Raw genomic sequence first — 23,682 nt, 5'->3', positions numbered from 1 at the left:
GGACTCTTTTTTTTTTATTTTTAAAAAAATTGTTTATTGGTGACCAATGCAGAGATGGGAAGGTAGTCTTGGAGAGGGTGTGGGTTGGGAGGCAAGGCGGGCAGCCATGTTCTGCACTACCTAAAGTGTAGCTAAAAAGCTTTGTTTGCTTCTACTTCAGAGCGTTGCCTTAGTCTAGGCGGCTCATAATGAGTAGACATTAAAGAGACTGGGGATCAAGGATGAGCCCTGCGGCACCCCCTTTTCAAGGGCCATAGTATGGGAGTTGAAGGACTCTAGATGCACAGTTTGGCTCCGGTCACAAAAAATGTTTTTAAACCATCTCAGGGCTTTTCTGCCGACGCCAATATCAACAAGTCTATGGATCAAGATGGAGTGTGATATGATGTTGGATATGGCGGATACACCGAGTAATCTCAGCATGGCTGGGAGACCCTCATCCAGAGAGTCTGATGGCGTCTAATACTGCTACCAGCACCGTTTCTATGCTAAATGAGGCACGAAAACCTGACTGGGAGGGGTTCAGCAGGGACTGGCTTTCCAGAAAAGACTCCAATATTTTACTTAGAAAAGGGAGCAGCTATATCTGCCTATAATTAGATAGCTCTAGGGTTCCCGCCGTAGTTTTTTTTAGATAAGTCTGACCTGAGCTGCTTTTTGTCTCGTAGGAAGAGCTTCGGTGCTGAGGGAGTGGGTATACAGACCGGTGCTCACCAAAAGAGGTGCGGGGAAAAGGTCACCATGATATGTGGAGGAGAAGGATCCTCTGGTGACCCTGATTTAATTTTATTCATCCAAGCCAACACTTGCTTGGAGTTAACTGGATCAAACGTTTGCAAGAGGGTCTGGTTTATAGCAACTGAGGTGGCAAGTGAGGGCAATTCTGCCTGTCTGAGTCCATTTGAAATAGTACTGTAGATTTTGGAGATTGTTTCCTCAAAATTATCTGCGAGGTTATCTCAAAGTAACTAGGATGCTTGAATGTGAAGGCAGCAAGCTGTGGGTTTGATTAACTCTTTTAGAATGTTATAAAATTCTTTGGTCAAGCTACCTGCATTAATTGTGTCCACTATGTGGGACCTTAAGGCTTCCCCAATATTTTTTTGGTAGATGCCTAATGCTGCTTTAAAGGCAGTTTTGTCAGGAGGGGATTTTGTGACTCTCCATTTCCTTTCAAGCTTTCTACAAGCTGTTTTTCTGTTTTGAGGGCCTTCGTAATACCAGGCAGAGAGAGCTTTATTAGGTTTTGGGCTGCTAAGTTTAGCTGGTGCAATGGTATCTAAACCCTGACAGAAGGCTCTCAGGAAATCTTCCAGTGCGAGATTAATATCGAAGTGCAATATGCACGTTAAGGTGGGAAAGTGCGGCAACAAAGAGGGAAGTGATACTATTGTCCACAGTCATCATTTAAGGTGCTATTCTCTTGTGTCCCCTAGATTCCCTAATATGGGTGTGGAAGTTTATAGAGAAGTGGTCCGTCCAGACCAGCAGCTTACAAGGGTGTACCTGTTAATTTGGCATATTGGAAAAAATAAGGTCCAAAGTAAGACCCGCTATATGAGTGGGGCCTGAGATGTTTTGGTACTGTCCTAGCGATTCACTGTTTGAAAGCAGAAGTGCAGTTTCTGGATTTGATTTCAGTTCTGCATGGTAGTTAAAATCCCCAATCAGCACCAAATTGGGCATAAACACACACTTACTCTCCCAAACATGGGACAAACAAGTGTGAATATGTATGTACATTTTTTTAAATCTTTCCGTATCTCCACATTGAAATCTTTATTATTTTTATGTGGAGCATTAGATAATGGATTTTATTTTTCTTGTCATTTAAAAAATGCATTTGTGTATTTCAGTGTACTATGCATCAGGATGCAGCATTGCCAGGTTCCCTCAAGATGGCGCTGTCCTTGCACAAACTCTTAAGGACCAAGGTACTAGAACTTACCTCGTGTCTGCATAGGCACATCTTAACTGTGTGTTGATGCTGTTTTGATTTAATATTTTCCTCTTCACCCTTTCTGCCCTAGGTCTTGAAGTGCTGAAGCAGGAAACATCTGTTGTGGAAAATGTCCCCATATTGGGTCTTTTCCAAGTACCTTCTGAAGGTGGCGGAAGAATAGTTTTGTATGGAGATTCAAACTGCTTGGATGATAGTCATCGCCAAAAAGGTATCCTTTATTTAGTACCTTTCCCTTTACCCACTGAGAATCTCATCAAAGGCAGCTAATCATTCTCACCATCTCATAGGCGCCATCCACCTTGCAACTTGGACAGTACAGGCTTTCCTTATCCTCTGTACCTTGTAAAACGCGGTCCAAATCTAGGCCTGTGCGAAACATTTGATTTCTGAAAATTTCATGGTGCCTGACAGTCTCAAAATTCCACAAATGTTTCAGCTGCCAAATTTCACAATTTTTTTTCCAGCATGTGCCATTTTCTTTTTCAACCTGTTTCCTTGCTTGTATTTCACATGACTTTTGAAAGCGAGATACCACCAAATTTCATTTTGCGAATCTGAGTAGTTCTTGTGACATTTTGTAAAACTACTTTTTGAAGAAAACTCCTCATCCACACCAGCACATCAATCCACACGTCATGACTCAAATGAACATAACTAAAACTAAATTTGCACTACTTACCTCATCTCAAAAAGGCACTCACTGGATGATAGTAACAGCATGGGCCACTACATCATATTCCAACAATACTATGAAACACTCAAGGGACACGAAGAGAGAAAAGAATTGTCAGAGCCAATGGCAGCAGTATTCAAAGAAGTTTACTATAAGTACTTCTTTGAAAAATAAACTTTAATTTGTGTTCTATTATAATCATACCCATTAAAAAGAACTTGAAGCTGAAAACTTATAAATTCTCAAATAATGAGTCATTCATAGATTATTATGGTTGAATCATCTCGGTCATCAGGCTGGGAGTGCCACGGTAATCACAGCAAGCAGTGCATTTTCAAATATAGGCAGAAAAGGTTTAGCATGGTCACAATAGTAGCCTACTTGCATCAGGTATAATAAATTTAAACTCCTACCAATCAGTATAGAGCACAGCTTTCACCCCTTCCCCGTGCAGGCTACCATAGCTCGGTAAACTTAAAAAAAAAAAAGGTGTATTTCCATTTAATTTCTCAAATATCTAGTTATCGACATTGAGTAAACATGTTATTGCAATTTAAAAGACGTTTTGGATTCTTTTTCTACCATTTTCCCCAAGAAAGTTGTTAAAGTTGGTCTTTATTTAAAATCCGGCCTGTTGTGCAAAATCTAGTATGGCCCATTCATTGACTAACAGCTTTTGACAACTGTTCATTGTGAGAACATATTATTCATTTACTATTTAGAGAGTCCATTTGTACGGAATTCCTACTTTTATATAACTTGTGGAGGGATGGTATGTTCTTATAAATAGTTCATGGTACAGAATTTGAGATGTACTTTATGTTAGAATGCAACAAATAAAATCTTCCTAAAATATATATTTTGTGAGTCTTGCTTTTGAACACCTGGCGGGCTTGCAATGCACACTTAGCTAATGTGTAAAAGTAAGTTCGGCAATGTAAATATTGGAAGTAGACTTGGGCAGAGTTAGTATGACTCGCAGTAACCTGGACAAGGATGTCCACTAATGTTATTTCCATTTTAGATTAAATATTTTTTTCTGCTGGAAAGTTCAGAAATGCAGTTAGAAAGCTCTTTAGAATTTGTTTAGAAACCAACGTGAAAAAGTTGAAGTTAACATTGAGATATTAAGAGGACAACAGATGGCTACTGTAGTATTGATGCTGGAGCCAACAATCCTTGAAACCTCGGAATCTTGGCCCACCTATTTTTTCTAGAAAAGCTTATTAATATTCCCCAGTCTGGGCATAATCTAGTCTAGAGTTGGCTGGTTCTCGAAGTACCATTTGTCTCTTAATTATTAGGCAGTAGATAAATGCTTTATGTAGCCCAGAAAAAGATGGTGACATTTCTTGGTCATATAAAAGACTCGTCTTTGAGTAGTTGCGCACCCAGTAATATTTTAACTTGACTTCATGTTCAATGGTTATTTCTTGCTCTTAGAACTGGCAGGCCATCTTTGTTGACTAGTGTGGCTCAGCCATGAATTGCTCCCAAACCTAATTCCCTCCATCATTACACTATTTATTTGAGACCAGTAAAGGCAGATCCAGAATTCTGTATCCACCAGGTATGCACTCTGCCGTGTGTGTTACTATAGAGAGCCACCTTAGTTAAACCAGCAGTTGATTAATTGACATAGGAAAGAAATCCGAGAAACTGCTGCAAATAACTAGAAGTGGAACTCGGTAAACACTGAATTATCAGGGCAATAGGGCACTTTTTAATTCCTTCCCGAGTAGTGGGGAGTAAAAACTCTGTATCTAGACCATGGTTGTCCTATCTACCAGAAACAAGGGAAACCATTGCTTTGATATTAGGTAGTGATCAACTGCACTCCATTTGGATTGCGTTTTTCACACCATCACAAGTGAAAGAGAAGTCTAGCGGTTATCACAAAGATGGGGTCCCATTGTCCTTAATTCCTAACAGCTTATTGTTGGTTTCCATGAGTGCTGTTTCTGAGCGACAGTGTGGATTAAAGCATGACTAGAACAGATTGGACTGATGAAAAGGCCCTTTAATGGTTTCTTTGGCACCTTTCCTGTTAATTTACTGACTGGTAGTTGGGCAATAATTGCTCTGGTCCTTTGTAATCAGTCTGACCTTCTTTGGCAAGTCTTTTGTACAAGTGTGACTCAGCCTTCGACAAAGTGAGGCATTGATGGTTGTTTGCAAACAGGCCATAAAAAACTGAGGAACGATGGATAAAATCCATCCTAGAGCTGCATCATTGTAGCAATCTGTGGATTTGGGCGTATTCAGCTCAAGGCGTAGAGTTTAAAATTCATCAGCTTGTCCGTAAACCTATCCCTTACTGATGAACAGTTCAGAACAACCTGGTTGTAATCCAATTCAAAACAGAGTTTAAACCCCCTCTATTCCATGCTAATAAACAATACTAGCTTCAAGTTCTTGATTGAAGCCATTTTATTTTAGATGTTAGCCATTGGTGGGCATCAGATGACCCTTTTACACTGAGTGGATTTCAGCCGTGTGTGTTGCTCCACTTTATTAGCATTAATAGAGACCGGTCTTCAAGTGAGACAAAGCATCCTGCTTTTTGCTGGTGTTTCTTCTGGGAGGCACTACCAGTCAAAAAACACCTACAAATCACATGCTTTCCTTAACTTAAAAGTAAGTGAAATAAATAATGAAAACTGAATTTTTCTCCCTTTTGGACGCTCATATAAACAACTTATTTTCTTCTTACACAAATTTTGCAGCAGATTGGAAAATAATTTTGACAGTTGAAATCAAAGTGTTGAAATTCTGAATTGAAAGTTTAAATTGATGCACGTTAATTGCATTTTCTGTTCTTTGCAGACTGCTTTTGGATGCTGGATTCCCTTCTCCAGTACACCTCCTATGGAGTAATGCCTGCCAGTTTAAGCCACTCTGAGAACAGGCAGCGTGCCCCAACCGGAGCAGGCCTCACATTGCCCCTGAGGATGGAAGGTAGTGTGACTCCTTTAATAGAGTATAAAGAGAGATTAATGGTCTGAATTATAATGGTGGTAAACATATGCTTATGATTCAAATTCTATTTAATTGCATTGAACAATGTGTACCCATGCAAGTTTCGGTTTTCACAATAATAACTTGAAATTTGTTGTGAAAGCATCTTATGAATCACTGAGTAATAAAATTGAAATATCCATGTTCACTGAATGTCCTGATTTACTGCATGTAATAAGACTGCTAAGAAATTTGGAAACATATTTATCAAAGTATTTTTACCAATATGATGAAGAAAGTGCATTCATACATAAAACCTTTATAATTTCTGATTCTATGATGGTTTTGGCAGATTCCAAGACAGAATGTTTTTTTCAAGCAGCTAATATATATAGTACAATAAAAGACTTTACAGGCCATTCAAAAATAGCAATCTAACCTGTCATTGAACGATTGCAGGAAACCACCTTCATCGCTATTCAAAAGTGCTGGAAGCTCATCTGGGAGATCCTAAGCCTCGGCCCCTCCCGGCTTGCCCTCACTTGTCTTGGGCAAAGCCCCAGCCTTTGAATGAAACTGCTCCCAGGTCAGTATGTGTGATCACTATTAACTACTTAAGCTGCTAGTTTGAAGGCTGGTTTAGAAAGGAATACATTAACTAACATCTACCATGTAATCTTTGTTTCACCTAACCCTTTTGTTCTGCAACTTACAAATATACCACATATGAAATACCTTTTTGACCGGTGTAGCATACGGCATAAGGCTCTGCACAATAATTTGTGTCATTTTTAAAAGTTCTTTATCGTAGCTGGGCAAGTGTTCAATAACTAGGAGGGACAATATCATTGCTGGCTCAAGCCTGCCTATAATGCAGGGGTGCTCAACATTGACTGTCATCAGTCCTTCAAAGATGTACTCTGACCTTTTCTCAGGCCTGCCTCTCATGCATGAACATTCAACATTGACCGGGGTAAACAGTTTTTCAAAGATGTTCCATTTGCGTATCAACCTACTTCAGCTTTACAACCTTTAATAAGTATGGGTCACCCCAGCACATAAACGTCACATTCTGAACTTAATTGTGATATCACTTAAAAAAAATCCGATATCTGCTCCCAATACAGGTGTGTTGGTCCAACCACTATTTGGTTTTACAGTGTTGTAACTAAATAAACACACAGTAATCAAAGAGGAAATCTGAACCTGCTCTTTAAAAAATCATAGAGTAAACTGAAGACATCCCCCTCCCGGCTGAAATTGTTAAGTTAATCTGGAAACAATTGTTTACTCTGACAACGAAACAGCACTTCTCAAGAAAAACCTATTCAGCGCAAACCCAAGACCACCATGGTTCATGAAACTCTCCTCACTTTCAGAATATCAGTATGCAAACTAGAGAAGGAATGGTAAGTCATTAAATCACCTAGTAACTAATCCAAACTAAAACGTTAAGAAAAAATAAATAAAACTGTAATCCAAGACAAGCTATATTGAACAGTTTTCAACTTCAACCAACCCAGCCAGATCCCTGTTTAAGTTTATTCATAGGAACACTGACTCGTCCATAGGAGGGACACCCTTGTCTTCTCACAAAAAGTGCAATTAATTCATTTATTTAAAAAACAAAGCTGACATTAAAATTGAAATAATACTGAAACATTAACTTTAACCTCCTCAGAAAAGAAAGGATACTCTAGAAACCTTTTCACTGGAATCACCAGGAAAGCTCCACAGAATTGTGAAAGAACTCCATCCAACCTGTTATAAAGTTGCACTTCCAGCAAATGTAATCAAATATAACGTTCACCTTTTAGTACCAGATTGCAGTCTCTGGATTAATGCATCCCAGGAACAAGGAATTATTCCAAACCAACTGAAAGTAGGGCAAATGTCCCCAATCTTATAGAAACAAAAGATGTACCAAACAGTCAAACCAACTTCAGACTGGTCTCCAGGTTAAAGGGGTTAGGTAAGACCATTGAAAAATGTGTATTGTTATCTTACCTAACTGAAAACATTCTATTTTCAGAGAATGAGTCTAGCTTTGGGCAGCCACCACTCGATTCAGTCTTGGGTGGCATATGGAGTTCCCTGAGGATCCATTCTCTTATCTGCTCTGTTCTGCTTATACTTAGAACTGCTAAAAACACATTTAGCAGAGACTGATGTAAAAAGCATCTATAGATGGATGACACATTTCCTTAAGATCTCCTCATTGTCTGATGTCCTATATATTTTAACTTTTCTAGAACAACTGCAAGCTTTGAGGTCCCATTACTCAATTTTGAAACTACAAATGGCTGAAGTTAACCTTCTTCGTTTTAGTGGAATTAGGCTCTCTGGGTCAAGGTTATGCCCTCTTCCTACAGGAAGTGGTCGTATAGAGGGTGTAGACACCCTAAAGGTAAGGTGAACATTATCTACTACCTGTCACTCCCCTTAACCCTCCTAAATTGAGTATTTAGCTGGCTTCCCTGACACCAGGAGCTCAGATTCCACAGATTAAGAAGAAGGGAACAAAAAAGGTAAGCAAGCGATGAAGACTGCTCTGGACTTTTGGCACCAAACCATGCCTGCACAAATCTTGAAAATCGTGACCAGCTACTGGTCCTGCAGCCTCCCAGGTAGGTGACCCTGTGCTCCTGAAGGTCAGATCTGTCCCACACCAAGGAGAGGATACTATGAATAATCTGAGCAGCACAGGACCAATACCTGGGTTATCGGACCCCTTGCAGCAAACCGAGCCCATGAGGGTCCAATCTGGATTCCTACTGCACCGAGACCAAGCAGCGGTTGAGGGACATCAGCACCACAGAGACTCACTTCCAGAGTTGCCCAGCTGTCCTGATTTTGCACCCTCAGCCGGCGAAGACCAACAACTGCAAGGCCCTGGTATGCACAGAGCCCAGCCGACTGTTCCAAAATGACGAACCAGCTGTGCCCCCTTGTCCCTAGGACCATTGTGCCACAAGCCCCCCTGTTGGGAGCTCCCGGACTTGAACCCAGGTCCCCTTCTGTTGCCTATTTCTTGGTGGTCCCCTTTCCACTGTCGTAGCGTGCAAGCTACCCACCCAACCAACACCTCTGCACCCGGATGCCCCAGGGCAGGTAACAAGTAACTGCTGGTGGTACTCTGGACCTTGGCTCCCTACGACCCGAAGTCCCGAAGGAGACCCCTCCCCCCCCCCCAAAAAATCGATTGCTAATAACTGCATGCAGAATATGCCTTTTCTCCCATAGGAAAGCATTGCTGCGTAAAAAGGCATTTAAATAAACTATTTACTTTCCTGTAAATTTCATATTTTAAAAGTACTGGACAGCGAAGGTCTTGTTATCAAAATGTATATAAAAATACGAATTATTTTTTCTAAATTGGTCTCGGATTTATTCTTGAGTGTGTCTCGTTTATTGCCTCTGGGAATACAACAAATATTTAGCACTATCCTCTGATATGCCTGAACTACTCGCCCACAATACAATAAAAGAGAGCATTTAGCGTTATCATTTTTGCCTCCGTAAACCAATAAGGGTTGCCTGAATTCTATACACACTGTACCTAATTTTGGTCCACTTTATAAAGATCCAGCTTCCTACAGTAGGGAACCAGTGGGCAGTAGGATTTGCCATTACCTTGCCCCACTGGCACTCCATAACATTGGGCAGGTGGCTTTTGCAGATCTTCTGAAGATGCTTCCCCTCCTGACTACACCTCCCCCCCATGCCACCAAGGATGTTTGATTCCGGTCCAGGGGAGACATGGCTTGGCAGTTCGGGCTGGACTGTTCCCATCAGACACAGGGTCAAGGCTGATTTGCATATGGCCATGTCTGAACTGGGGGGTGTGGAGTGCAAAAAAACGATGGATTTAGGCCCAGATCTGTGTACTGGGGTGAATGTATGACATTGTTCTGCATTCTGTCCATCACTGTTGTTTCAGCAACCAACTTGTGACAGGCTGACAGAGGATCACCCATCTCTTCTCTTCTCTTCACCCATCTCTTCGCTCCCTTGGCTCGCTGGGCCAAGGGAGCAATAGAGAAGGGCGCTGATACCAGAAATAGGTTGTGGTGGTTCCCACTACTTTCTGGTGCCTAAAAAGGATGGAGGCCTTCGGACTATCTTAGCCCTGCGCACTCTCAATTTTTTTCTCAACAAGAAGTTAAAATGCTTTTGCTAGTTCAGGTTCTTTCTGCCCTCGACCTGGGAGTCTGGATGGTAGTGTTGGACTTGCAGGGCGCATACTTTCATATCCCTGTCATGCCTGCCCACAGGTGTTACCGGCAGTTCAAGGTGGGTCAAGAGCATTTTCAGTTGGCCGTGCTTCCCTTTGGTGTCACCAGCACCCTCAGGTGTTCACCAAGGTGATGGCGGTGGTTGCAATTCATCTGCGAAGATCAGGGGTGCCAGTCTTCCCCTATCTCGATGACTGGCTGTTGAAGGAGGGCTCGCCCCAGACTGATGTCTTCCCACCTCCAAAATACGACTGAACCTCCTGCACTTGATGGGGTTCACTATCAGTGTGCCAAAGTCACACATGACTCCCTCTCAGACGCTCTCTTTCATCATAGCTGTTCTGGATGCTGTGCAATTTCGGACTTATCCTCCCGAACAGTGATTCCAGTATATTGAGGCAATGATACCAATGTTTCAGCCTGTATCCCGGATTTCGTGAGACTGAGGCTGCTGGGCATGATGGCCTCCTGCATTCTGCTGGTGAAACATGACAGCTGGCATATGTGGGTTCTGCAGGGAGGCCTGAAGTTCCAGTCGGCACAGCTTCAGGGGAATCTCTCTAACATTGTCTAAACTAAGAGGGAACTGTAAAGGCCATGCAGTGGTTGCTTACGAACTGCAGTTGGGTCAGCAGCAGACACTTCGCCATTCCCCAACAAGATATGACAGTAGTGACAGATAAATCACTTCTGGGATGGGGCAGCCATCTGAGAGGGGTCGGGATCAGAAGGTTCTGGTCTCCGACGGAATCCGGACTCCACATCAACCGGTTGGAGCTCCAAGTGATCCAATTGGTATTGAAAGCCATTTCTACCCTCCATCAAAGGAAGGCTAGTGCAAGTGATCATGGACAACACTTTCGCCATGTCCTACTGTAACAAACAGGGCGGATAGAGTTGTGTACCCTTTGTCAAGAGTCTCTGCTTCTCTGGACATGGCTGGAATATCAGGTCATTTCCCTTGTGGTTCAACATCTAGAGGGCTCCCTAAACACCAGAGCGGACGACTTCAGCCGAAGATAACTACTGGATCACAAATAGGGTGTCCATCCAATGGTTGTGCAAGGTCTCTTTCAGCAGTGGGTGGAGCTTTGGTTAGATCGGTTTGCCTCTGCTGAGAATGCACAATGTCAGCAGTTCTGCTCGCTGGAGTTTTCAAGGCGGTGTTGGAAACTTGCTCTCTATTTAGTGTACCAAAATGAAGTGCACTGTGCAGAGAGTTCAGCTATCCCTTATTGTACAGGGGCTTGCTCTACCACTCCCAATGTGTGCTATTTGTGGGAGTTTGGTCGAGCAGCCTTAGGCTAATGAGAGGGGAGTATTAGCCATTTGTTTCACACTCCAAATCAATAAATAAGACACACATTCAGGATGAAAATCCAAGACAAATTTAGAAAAATAACATATTTTTATATTTATTTAGACACCAAGATCTACTGGGTTAGGTAAATATTTTTTGAGTTAGCAATTTTCAGGCACTTTGAAAATACAGCGGTCCTGTTCGAGGCATGATCCTTGAACGCAAAAATGATATCTTATGGGAGAAACATACACTGCATAGGGTCACTTGCAAACAACTTACAGGGTTGTTCTGTCTGGACTTAAGGTTAGTAGGGGCCAAGGTCCTTAAAACACCAACAGTTTTGGTTCATCTGCCCTGGGGTGTCAGGGTGCAGAGGTGCTGGTCACAATGGTAGCCTTGAACGCTACCTCTAAAGTCTATGGAGAAATCTGTAAGCAGAAAAATGCTGCAAGTGGGGACTAGTCTGTTAGAACCTAAAGGAAGGCTCAGTTCTTGAGGGTCTCTCGAACAAGGGTGCACCGTTGGTAGGCTCGAACTCGAAAGCTCTGGTGCAGAGGATTATTGTCTGACGGCTCGCTTGCATTGGAGGCTCTCACTTTTGGGTTTGACCTGGAGATGGGGACAGAACATTACTGCAGCGCCTCTTGGTGATGCTGAAGTCAGTCATCGATTGTTCAGTCTTGATGTTGGTGTCTTGGCTGTACACTGAACAAGCCTTAGCTGCTGTAATGAGTCTGGTACCCCAGGTATTGGTGCGGGGCAGCTCCTGGGTGTCCTTGTGTCTCCAAACTTGGTGGGAAGACTGGTCTGACCTCCTGGAGCATGGTGACCTCCTCCTGTGTGGTTGCTGCACTGGCGGACCGGTGGTCAGTGGATCGGTAAACCAGACTTTGCGGTCGGGCCTGCAGGTTGCAGGGAAGTGCCTCCTCCATTTCAAGGGAGAGGCTGATGGGTTGGTGAAGTGCTGGCAGCTCTACGAGGCTTTTGGAGGATGCACAGCTGCAGGATGTCAGGTCTTTGCAATTATCGAGACAGATACAAGCAGGCAGGGTTTGGCACCAAGTCGACACCTAGTCTTCAGTGCCGTCTTCGGCTCTTCTTTGCCCTCCTACTTATTTGATAAGGCAAACCTGAGTTCCTGGTGTAAGGGGGCTACCTAACCTCTAAATTTAGAGGTGTTAAGGGGAGTGAAGGGTAGTAGCCAATTGGCTAATTACCCTTGGGGTCACTACACCCTCTATATTACCTCTTCCTGTGGGGAATGGGCATAACCCTGTCTTGGAGTTCCTAATGCCACCAAAAATAAAATGGTGGTGTCTAACCTGGTGGTGCAACACGCCCACTGCATAGCTAATTTTCCACCTGTCTTGGTTCCAAATTACCCTCCAGGCAGGGGGTGGCATCTCCCAGGTCTGGGGGAGGCTATGGTCGCATATCAAAGGTGGCAGGGATTTTGAACTCCCTGGCCTTGATATGCTAAATCACTAGCCATCTTACTGGAGGAGGTGTACATCTTCTTCTGGAGCAGTCATTGTTTCTGGCTTCGGAGAGCGTGGGCTCTTAACTGCAGGGCGTCAGAAACTTGTTTGTGGTGGTAGCTGGAAAATACTAGCCAGTCAGCGCACTAGAGGTCTAATAAGGTCATAATAACTCCAATACTGGAACCGGTATGGATTTATTAAGACAAGGTATTTGCTTCATTTGGAACCTATGGTGTTCTGTATCAATCATGTAGCTAGGGAACTCCTCATGGCCAGTGCCCAGTACATAAACTTAAGCTGGCTTCCCTGTTCACTAGTACCATCTAGTAATTGAACTAAACAGCACAGGGGTTTATCTGCTCATGTAGATATGTCCTCACATGTGATATGTACAGCCTGCTGTAGGTGTGTCTTACATACATCCCATTCAGTGACGTTAGCATGTCACACAGTGAGTGTGCCATTTCGTCTTTTCAATCATGGTTTGCATCATGATACGCAGTCTGCAATGGCAGGCTGAATACAATTTGTATGGGGGTCCCTCAGGGTGGCATAATACATTCTGTAGACCTTAGGGACCCTCTGTAGTACCCATGCCCTGGTGCTCAGGGTACAATTTACAAGGGACTTACAGGGTTGCTAAAGTGTGGGCCAATTGTGCAACAGTTATAACATTTGACCTTGTTTTAGGGAAAGGGCACTGGGGCCTTGTTAAAAGAATTCCAGTGCACCAGTGTCAAACGTGAGGCTGACCATGACAAAAAGGGGCAATTTCCTACATGCAGCTCTCGCTTGGAGATGCTTTTTGTCTCGAGTGGAGCTCCGGCCTCCTATACTCCTTTCTGAGCATACCACTCCTGCTCAAAGTTCTCAGGAAGATCGGAAACGACCGTTCCAAGTCATCCTTGTGGCTCTGGGCTGGGAATGGAGAGTTTGGTATCATGAGCTGTTTGGCATGGCCATCGATCCTACGATTGGGCTGCCCCTTCTAGATGATCTCCTGTTGCAGCAGCAGGAGTGGGGTCCTCCACCCAAACCAGTCAACTCTTTGCCTTCTTGCGTGGAGATTAAGCGGCGACAGTTGTAACAATATCTTGGCAGCCAAACATCCCTCCAAAAAGACAGTATACACATGCCATTAGGGAAGATCTGTGGCATTGTGTATAGAAAGCAAACACAAAGAGATGATGGACATAGCGTTGAAACTTTTCAGACACACACCCCCAGTCACAGATCTGGATTGAATCCATCATCCTGCTATTCAACCTAGCCTGGCCGAAGAGGGGTATTACCCCAAAACGGGTCCCAGGATGCTTGTTTCCGGTTTAAGGAAGACCTGGCTTGGCAGTTGGAGCCGGACTGGACTGTTCCCATGAGGCACGGGGTCAAGACTGATTTTCATATACCTAGCCTGTACTGAGGTGGCAAAGTGAGCTAAAGAACGATGATGGATTCAACCCAGATCTGTGACTGGGAGTGAGTATCCGAAGAGTTTCAGCGCTCCCTCCATCATCTGCTTGTGCTTGCTTTGTTCGCCCTAGGTTGGCAGGGTATGAAGCCCCTGGCTGATGAGGGGCTTATTGGCTAAGAAGGACCCCCTGAGGGTTTGCATGCATGCTCACTCCACCCGAGTGAAAAAGCTGTGACCACTGCTTTAGTACTCAGCGTTCTGGTCCTGGACATCTGCCAGGCGGCAATATGGGCCTCCATGCACACGTTCACAAAGCACAGCTGCCTGGACAGCCCGGTCCATCGAGATGGGCATTTTGCCTGTTCGGTCCTGCAGGACTTCCTATATGAAATTGGTCTGCAGACCCACCTCTGGGGGTGGTATGCTTGATTCTCTATTCTAAGGTAAGGAATCTGTGGCTAGAGGTCTTTATCAGATCAACAAGTTACTTACCTTCTGTAAAGCCTTATCTGGTAGAGACACTAGCTAGCCTATATCTAGTATCATATAAACTGTTATATTGATGTACAAGGCTTATAGACATGCCACATCTTTAGGCAACTGTAAAATATATTAATTTCAAATAATTTAGCAAAATTATTTTGCTAATAACTTCAAAATAATGACTTGTCTTTTGCCCTTGCAGATTAATGTATAACAACAACACATTTTTTGCTGGTGAGGTGCTTCACTGAAAAAAGGTGACCTTACAATTGCATCAGGATATGGGGCCTTAGAAACCATTCCTATATCTGGACTAAAGGGTCCTCGCCTCTGCAGCAGTCTGGCTTGCTGACGTTTTCCTTAAAAAATGTACTTGGGAAAGTAACCTATATTTTTAAGTCCTTTCTCGTTTTATAGTGTGCCAGCATCCTAAAACACTACATCACCCTCTTCTCTGCCATCAAAATATATTTGTATTACAAGGACTTCCTCTCTAAGGCCATCCAAGCAATTTCCTCTCTCTCGATTTTTGTCACTAAGCCACCTTACTAGCACCAATACTTCCCTTAAGTAAATAAGTTCACAACTTTGTTCTTAGATGAGATGCAGACAATTGCTTTGTTTTTCAGGTCTTCAGTCATGCTCCTTACCAATCTGTTCCAACCTTTTTTTACAACCCTTTTCAACAACTTTCCAAGAAAGTTTACCAGCATCACTTTTCTCCCTCCTTCAGACTTAATCTCATTTGTTCACAACAACCTTCTTTCTGTAGGTCATTGATGGCGGTAGATATCATTAATGTTCCATTTTGCTGAAAGCAATGTCTATGAGTATCTCTGGAAAACCACATGTGTAGTGTCATCAGTCATTGGGAGTAGCTAACCCCTATAGCTTCTGTGTCCCACATTTTGGTGATAACCTTTATCTTCTGAGATAATGAGGCACCTATTAAAGGAGCCCACATCTGCACATGAAAGTCACAATCTATGGCCTTATGTAAATGACAAGAGACCTCATGGGAAGGTGGAAGCACCAACTACCACACACCTCACCTCTACTGCAGCACATGTTCCAGATAGATTCTGTTGTCAAGTGCCATGGGAAGAGCTTGATGCAACCCAGAGCAGAGTATCTCTCAAGGTCTAAATCCAGTTCTCCGAAGACTTTGTATTATCAAGACTAGCTCTGGTCTGAGCTCATTGGTCCGTATTCCTGGGCAGCAGTCAAAGACTGAATTTTGATTTTGCTCTGACTTTGGTGGCTTCCAATGTGGATTAAGCCCAATGCCTCCTGTAGATGGCCTCCATTATTGTCCCAATGTGGCATAGGTCAATCACCTAACTCTACCTCCTGTCCTGTTGTTGAGCGCAGCTCCCCCACTGGTTGAGTAGCTATTGAGGCGGCGAGCATGTGATGCTCCTTCACACACAAGGCAGTCCTCTCCAAGGCCCTGGTCACACTTTGGGTCCAGACTAAAGAGCAGAATCACTAGAAAGGTCTAGCCCCGGCTCTATTTGTGCCCCTTAAAAACCGCCTCCACTACTGCCAAAAGGTGATCGCCTCACACTTGGAGCACCATACCTGGAGGTACACGACCCACACACACCACTCTGTCCATCAACTTCCTTGAGGATCAGAACTTGACACATTTGGGGACTCCAGATTCAGGTCCGGTACCCACAGTCACTCTCTTCAGGACGTATGTAAAGTTTGACAGAGAGGATACTCTGTCACAAAGGTGGCGGATGTCCTTTCCACTGTACTACAAGTGCGTCAAAGCAAACAGCACTTGTAATACGGTGGACAGCATATCAGCCACATTTTTTATGGAGTATTTTACAGGGTAAACACTAAATAAGGCCCTTAGTTTGTCGCAGCTATTACATCACCCAAAGCCCCCCCCCCCCTCCCTTTGCTGGCTCTTTTGAGTGACTGTGCACTTGAACTTGGAGATGTATTCCTCAGATGCTTAGGACCATGTGAAAAACACCCTTTTTTATGCACTGCTTCGAATCCTAAAACATGGTAAAAGTGGAAAAACCTAATTTGTCCTATTTAACTTTCCAGAAGGAAAAATACTCCGTGGCACGGAAAGTTAAATGTCATCTGTTGACTGCAACACCTGTGTGCTATCCACTTGTCTACATGGCTCACCTCTACATGTTTACCTTACTATTGCAGCTTTTAAACCTGCAAGCGATTTGAGTCCTAGAATTTAAATATTAAATGTCACACCCTAGGTAGGCCCTTGTAGCCTACAAGGTAGGGTGCCTAGTATTTAAGTGGTGCATGCATGAATTTTGTGTTGGCGTGTACCTGAAGTGACTAGCCCCCAAAAGCTTTTTTACTGTAAAGGGGTTGTAGCTGTTCACATGAGAAGAACTAAAGTTTAGAACAAAACACTATTTCTGCCAACTTGGTCTTGGTATAAGCTACAGGAATGAGTCAACCACTTTTTTTGTATTACTATTAAAAGTTCAGGTTACTGTTGAAGTAGGATCTTTGATAAATATTTAGGAAAAGTACATTTCTGATAGACCTTTAGCTGCAGATTTGTCACCATTTTAGTATTCCCCTCCGCGTGTTGGTAAGTGGTGCGGTGCAGCTCCACCCGGACTCTTGTTTCACTTCAGAAACCACATGCAGAGCCTTAGTAGGCATAACTCACGTAATTTGACATCAGTTCCTTTCTACGACATCAGGCGTGGATTCGGAGCTGCATCTAGTCTCTTTAAGACACTTCTTTTCCTAAAAAAATTGTAAAACAGAGTGCCAGGGAAATGCCATTTCCCAAACCAGTTTTAAACCTTGTTTGGACTGTCAACCAGACCCTCATCAGGTTGGCGCCTGGGGTTGAGTCACAACTCTAAGGATTACAGTGATTGCGCATTGATGAACCCGAAGGCCGTATGAGAACTCAAGGAGAAACTGTACATCTCCAAGCACTGGAAGATTCAACGACAGCCCCGCTCCAAGTCAGAAATTGAATCCCTGTCCCATTACATATCCTGGAGTCGCAGGATTTCTTCCAGGGGGTCGGCCTTTGTCTCGATCGAAGTTGTTGGATAAGTCAAAGAAAAAACACAAGAAATCTAAGGCAGTATCAGTTCTATTCTCGCTGCTCTTGCTCTCTTGAGAAGGTGTGGACCCCTACTTCTCTGTTACTCCCAAAATTGATCGATATCGGAGCCTATCCCACAACTTGTTCTAGCACAACCCAAGTTTTCCTGGCTCTCACCTCTCCTAAAAAGATAGATTTCTGCGAGGCTATGCTACGACTCTTAGGATCCTTGCCTACTCTGTCTGGCGCACCTTCAGGCCCCATGGAGCTGAGAGGCCCTTTATCTAGATTCTGCCTGCAGCACCTGTTGGACCCTCCGATGCGTCATGGGCCTGACCTGGGCTTCCGTTCTGACTCTACCACCAACATGAAAGTCTGCACTGGTTTCTGACACTTAAACACCGGTGTGGACTCCATCGACGGCTGAAGACCAGGTGCCCTGTTAGACGGACCGGGAGGGTCGGCCGAGGACAAGGGGAGAGGTCTCCGTGGAGAGCCGTCTCCAACGATCGTACAGACGAGTAACTTCCCCCCCACAGATGTGCACCACACAATGATAAGGTTGAACGTTCTTTATATGCAATCTTTAAGTACGGTAGAATGGTACAAGGAGGTCTGGACTCAGGGGTCCCCTCGATTTTAGTCTCTTGGATGGGAAGGGGGTAGCGGGACAGTCTTGTTACCAATCTGGTAGAGGTGATGATACGATGGATAGCTCACAATCCTCGAGCTCGGCGTTCTAGATGGTCGGGCTGCGGCGGAGCCAGCAGGTCCCGAGATGATCGAAGGTGACGACGGTCCGCGGCGGTGCCAGCAGGTCCCGATGAAGATGGTAGTTACAACGGTCCGCGGCAGTGCCAGCAGGTCCCGACGAGGTTGAAGGATTCAAAGGTTGCAGCAGCGTCAGCAGGCAAGACAATAGTTCGCAAGGCAGGACTACGGCAGCGCCAGTAGTCCGTCAAGGATGAGTTCGTCGCGGTGTCTCTCGACTCCAGGATACAACTGCCTTCCTGCTCTGGGGCCGCCCCAGTTATAGGTCTGGCGCCCTTTGATGTCCCGACCCTCGCGCTTGGAGGTCGGGAGGTCCGGGATGAGGGAGTCCAGACACCCAGCAGGGGGGTGGAGCCAGCGCCCGGGGGAGCTGGGTGCGATCGGCACCTGGCGGGGGAGAGCCATCGACACTTCTTTCTCCCATTGACCTGCCAAGTGGGCCGTTCATCTCCTGGGTGGATGGTGGTGCCGGGATGTCGGGGCCTGGCCAGGCCCAGGGTTAGGGTCGATCTGAGGCCACGCGGCCTCATGGTGCAGTGTCCAAGATGGCGGCCGGCCGGCCGAGGGAGCTGGAAGGGATACGGCCCCCTGATACAGAGAGGTCCGGGGGCAGGAGTCCCGCATGAGACGGGGTGCGGGTTGCTTCTGTGGGTAACATCTGGAGGACCGGGGCTCGGGCCCTGTCATGCGGGGAGGAGGCAAGCCCTTCACGTGGCCTGTCCAACATGCCCATTATACACTGACTCGCCTTGGTTCTTCCACCTGAGCCTTCAAAATGGAGAACACAAGCTCTGCATTCCCTGTTTGCCATGGATTTGGACAATGATTATGACACTGGTGATCATATTGTCCAGCCATACCATGAACAGAATTGATATGACCGGTTACAAAAGGCTAGTGGACTTGGTCCTCTCAGCACCTGTGGCATGACAAAGGGAGAGAGAAACAAATGTTACAATCCTTTCAAAAAATACATATCAACTGGAGGCTTAACACTGAGGGCTGATCTAGCAGTTACAAAGAATCTGAAAAGGCCAAAAGGTACCCTTTAACTGTGCACAGAGCAAAACAAATAAATTGTTAGATAACTTTTCCTGGAGTACCGAACCAAGCCACAAATTTGTTCCAACTGACATATACATGTTTTGTCAAGGGAGGCCTGGCTGCCAAGACACAGCAGCCACCCAGGAGGAGATAGCATTGCTCCTACAGGTCAGATCCATCTACCTCCAAGTGTTCGGACGCCAGGACTGATCGGAGCCACACAGTACAAATACCTGGGGTCCTGGGCCCCTTGCAGCAAATGAGGCTTGTTGTGTCTAGTCTGGACACCAACGCAGAAAATCGACCTGCACGTCAAGGGACTTCGGGGTCAGTGAAACCCAGTAGTGGCCCAGCTGCACGGTTTGCCCCTCTGCAGCAGAAACAAAGACAAAGAGTGAGTCTGTGACTGCAGCCTCACTATACCTCAAAGCACATCTGCACCTGCGCCCCAGAGCCCGAGTCCGAGGGAGTCTCCCTGTGGTCTTACCCCGGACTGGTCCCCCAGTTCCTGCTTGTAGCCTTTTTGCAACCGACCGTTCCCCATTAAAGTGAATTGGACACCAATGCTGTGACACATCTCTCCACTCTGACACCCCAGAGCCCCCTGAGGTTACCTGTTGGTGTGGCCTTGGACCTTGCCCCATATTTACCTTAAGTGAGTTAACTTTGGAAAACTATAAAAATTCATAACTTGAAAAGTACTTGCCTGATTCAGATCTCGGTTTTTAAATTCATATAAAAGTATGTTATTTTTAGAAGATGGTGTCTAATTTCTTAACTGGGTGTGTGTGTCTCATATATTGCCTTTATGCATGCACTAAATGCTGAACACTACACTCTGATATGCTTAGCTGCTCGCCCACACTACCACAAAAGACAGTATTTGGGTTGGCATGTGTGCCTCTGTAATTCCTTTGTGGTTGCCTAGACTCTTGGCACAGTGTACCTCTTTTTGGTCCACTATATAAAGAGCCAGCTTCCTACAAAATGTTTTTCATTTGTATTAAGCTGTGAATTTGAAAAGAATAAGTGCAGACTGCTGATGTGTCAGATTGCTGCACATTGCAAGACATAAGTCCTATTGTTCAATGGTAGCTATGCCTAAATGAAACATTCTTGGAACTTCTTACATTTTTCTAAAATAATTGCTTTTTGTTTGAGTACAACAAAATTCTAAATGAATATGTTTACTTGTTACAACAATATTATCTTTTCTTTGATACAACAGACTAATGACTAATGTCTTGTTTCCCATACTTTTTCCCCATAATGGCATTATATTCTGGGAAATACAGTACTTCAAAAGTAATTAAAACAAAAAAATACAGTGCGAATTGTAATTTATTGCTCAAATGTAAGAGATGTTCTATTGGTAAATAACGCCCATTCACTGTATGCACTGCTGAGTAATCCATTGATGTATTTAATGTTAAATGACACAAAATGCCAATAAAATGTTGGTGTTTTTTTAATAAAAAAATAAATACCTGATAAACGAACATTGGTAATTATCACAACTTTTCTGCTTTGCAGTAACCTTTGGAAACATCAAAAGCTTTTGTCAATTGACCTGGATAAGGTGGTGTTGCCCAATGCTCGGCAGAGTCGTCCCCAAGTCCGACCTCTTTCACCTGGAGAAAGTGGTGCTTGGGACATTCCAGGAGGTTAGTGTCTGAATGTATTGCTGTCTAAAACCACTTTCAGAACTTGTCACAAAATGACTTTTGCGGTGAACTCCTCCAATGTTTTCATCAGTTGGGATAGATTTGTACACAATTTTGATTTATTTGAACATTTTTCGAAGCTTGGAGAGAGGGAGTCGATGATGCAGTTTAGATCCCCACTGTATGGGAAAATGTTGCTTCTTTTTGTGGCATCATTACAGTGCATGACTAAAAGTTTGTTTTGAATAGAATTCAGTGTAGTTGTTTTAGCCATGGTGTTATAAGTGTTATAATACAAATTTAAATGTGAGAACGGCATTGATAACGTTTCTGTGAAAGAAAGTTGTTTTGGTTATAGTGTGACGGTGTTTTACTCTCACTCTATTTTTGTCTGTGCAAATTTCTGAAGTCACTACTGGTTAATGTAGGCTACTTATCAGCACAAATATCTTCAGTTGGAATTGACGGCAAGAACGACTGCTTCCCAACAGTTGAAGAGTCGCTTCTGCTCAATTGCAAGTAAAAAATGACCTTTTACAAAATATTTCCAATACTAAACTCCTTGCTGCCATTTTGTTAATGGTTTAAGACCTCTAGTGGTGCAACAGATGTCCCAACATAATCTTGAAACGTCACGGTCTCAAACTATCAGTCTTGCCCTTAGTCTTTAACATGGACTGTACGATGCTTTATGAAGTCCTGCATCAGTGTCCACACTTCTGTATTTATTGACATGCTGGGACCAGGCTGTATGTAAGCATGCTTTGTACCATTAATCTTTCATGTGGCCTCCAGGAGCTTTAAAAAGGGGTTGAAAGTCCAGCTGCAAGGAGTTTTGATTGGAGTTTATTTATTTATTTTATTTATTTATGTTCTTATATAGCGCAGGATTCAACCCCCGTAGGGGTATCTCCGCGCTTATGCTTTTCCAGGAAGGGCTCCTAGTAACGGTAAGCTGTGGAGAAATGAAAAATAATATCCTAAGGAGTCAAGAATAGGTGTGTTTTTAACTTTTTCCTAAACAGCAAGAAGTTTTCAGTTTGTTTTAAAGTGAGGGGAAGTGAGTTCCATAGGATAGGGCCTTTATAGGAAAGAGCTCGGCCTCCTTGCCTAGCCTTCCTGATTCTTGGAACCTGGATCAATTGCTGGCTACTGGAGCGCCACATGCGCCCAGAGCTGTAGTGATGGAATTTTTCTTTCAAGTACTTGGGTCCCATGCCAAGTAAACAGCTGGAGCAAGACTCTGCAAGTCTCCCCGACTTAGTGCTTTTTTGCTGCTGGAATGTAAGGCAACTGTTTTAAGTTACTGTCATACATCTCTAATGCACCTTGTGCAAGTTCAGCCTCTACTTCTAGAGTTTTAAGTTCAAACTACTAGTTTAATTAGTGTATGCTTTCTGCAATACCCGGCAATTAATCCTCTTGCTGTCTGCAAATTGAAGTATCCACCAAGTTGAATCCCCGATTTACATACATTGTTTTACTAATGCTTCTGGCATCAACCGGAAAATTGAATCTTGTTTCAGAACCCATTTCTCAGGGAAAATAGTAATTCTTATTCTCTTTTTAAAGGTATAATGCCTGGTCGCTACAATCAAGATGTGGGGCAGACAATTCCAGTCTTTGCTTTCTTTGGGGCCATGCTGGTCTTGGCGTTTTTTGTGGTGCAATTCAACAAAGCAAAGAGCAAGCCAAAGAGACGGAAGCCACGGGTCAAGCGACCACAGATCATCCAGCAGTTCCATCAACCAAAGACGCCATCTGTGTGACTAACGACGGGCACCTTAAAAGATGTGCAGGCTATTATATGAGAGTGGAGTTTGTTCTCCAAGGAGGCCAGCTGGGTTTGGCTTGTACAACAGCTCTGCCATGGCAATCACTCTGTGCTTTGCTGGCAAACAGACTCGCCTGATGGAATGTAAATATCACCTTTTGAGCAACGATATCTCACCAAAGACATATTATTCTCTTTAATAAAGGTGTCATTCTCTACATATCCAGCGAGAAATATAATTTTTTTTAAAAGAAAGTAACAAAACACAAAAAAATGAACTGACATTTGATAAACTATTTTCTATATTTATTATTGAAAAAATGTCACTTTATGGACTTTGCTACTTGGTTGTCAAAATGAAAGAGAAAAAATTCCTGGATGAATTGCAATTTTCTGAACTGTTTCCTGATTCGTGTCTGACATGTTTATTCTTCGATGGAGGAAGAAGTTCAAAATCCACCACAGATGAAGGGGCACAAATCGATCTGGAAGGGAACTGGGCCTAAATTTGTGAGACATTGACCAGTTTATTTTTTATAACTTAACTATCAAGAGTTTTGTAATTGTTTTGGTTATGATTTCACCATTGTTGGTGAAATACATTTTCAATAAATATTCATCATCTACATGAAGCTGAAATCTTGCATAATGTGATGTATTTTTTTTTTAATACCCAATATGATTTAAGCCTGGTTAGGAAGGTTTCTGGAGTTCAGATGAATGTTGTGCTGGTGCTCGTTTTAGACGGAGGCTTTGCCTGGATTTTTTTTAAAATAATGTATTTTAAGGTGTTGGGCAAATCATTTTGGTTTATCCTGACAGCAGACCATTGCTGTCCGGAATCCAAGAATGGAATAATTA

General features: G+C 43.7%; 1 protein-coding gene across 1 annotated transcript in view; it reads left to right on the top strand.

Annotated features, from left to right (window-relative positions):
* LOC147659113 (membrane-bound transcription factor site-1 protease-like) overlaps nt 1–23,460 on the top strand; it is a gene marked incomplete at its 5' end in the record, with an annotated part of 181,947 nt that extends 158,487 nt beyond the window's left edge. The window contains 6 exons of the mRNA XM_086951966.1: nt 1,857–1,934; nt 2,031–2,171; nt 5,463–5,594; nt 6,054–6,180; nt 20,917–21,047; nt 22,620–23,460. Coding sequence (XP_086808092.1) covers nt 1,857–1,934; nt 2,031–2,171; nt 5,463–5,594; nt 6,054–6,180; nt 20,917–21,047; nt 22,620–22,816 — 806 coding nt within the window. The remainder of the gene's footprint in view (nt 1–1,856; nt 1,935–2,030; nt 2,172–5,462; nt 5,595–6,053; nt 6,181–20,916; nt 21,048–22,619) is intronic.
* Between the last annotated feature and the right edge of the window lie 222 nt (nt 23,461–23,682).

This window comes from Lissotriton vulgaris, unplaced genomic scaffold (genome assembly GCF_964263255.1).
Source record: "Lissotriton vulgaris unplaced genomic scaffold, aLisVul1.2 SCAFFOLD_3064, whole genome shotgun sequence".
NCBI classification, from domain to species: domain Eukaryota; kingdom Metazoa; phylum Chordata; class Amphibia; order Caudata; family Salamandridae; genus Lissotriton; species Lissotriton vulgaris.
The sequence above is the reverse complement of the archived record's forward strand: the minus strand, read 5'-3'. Positions and strand labels throughout refer to the sequence as shown.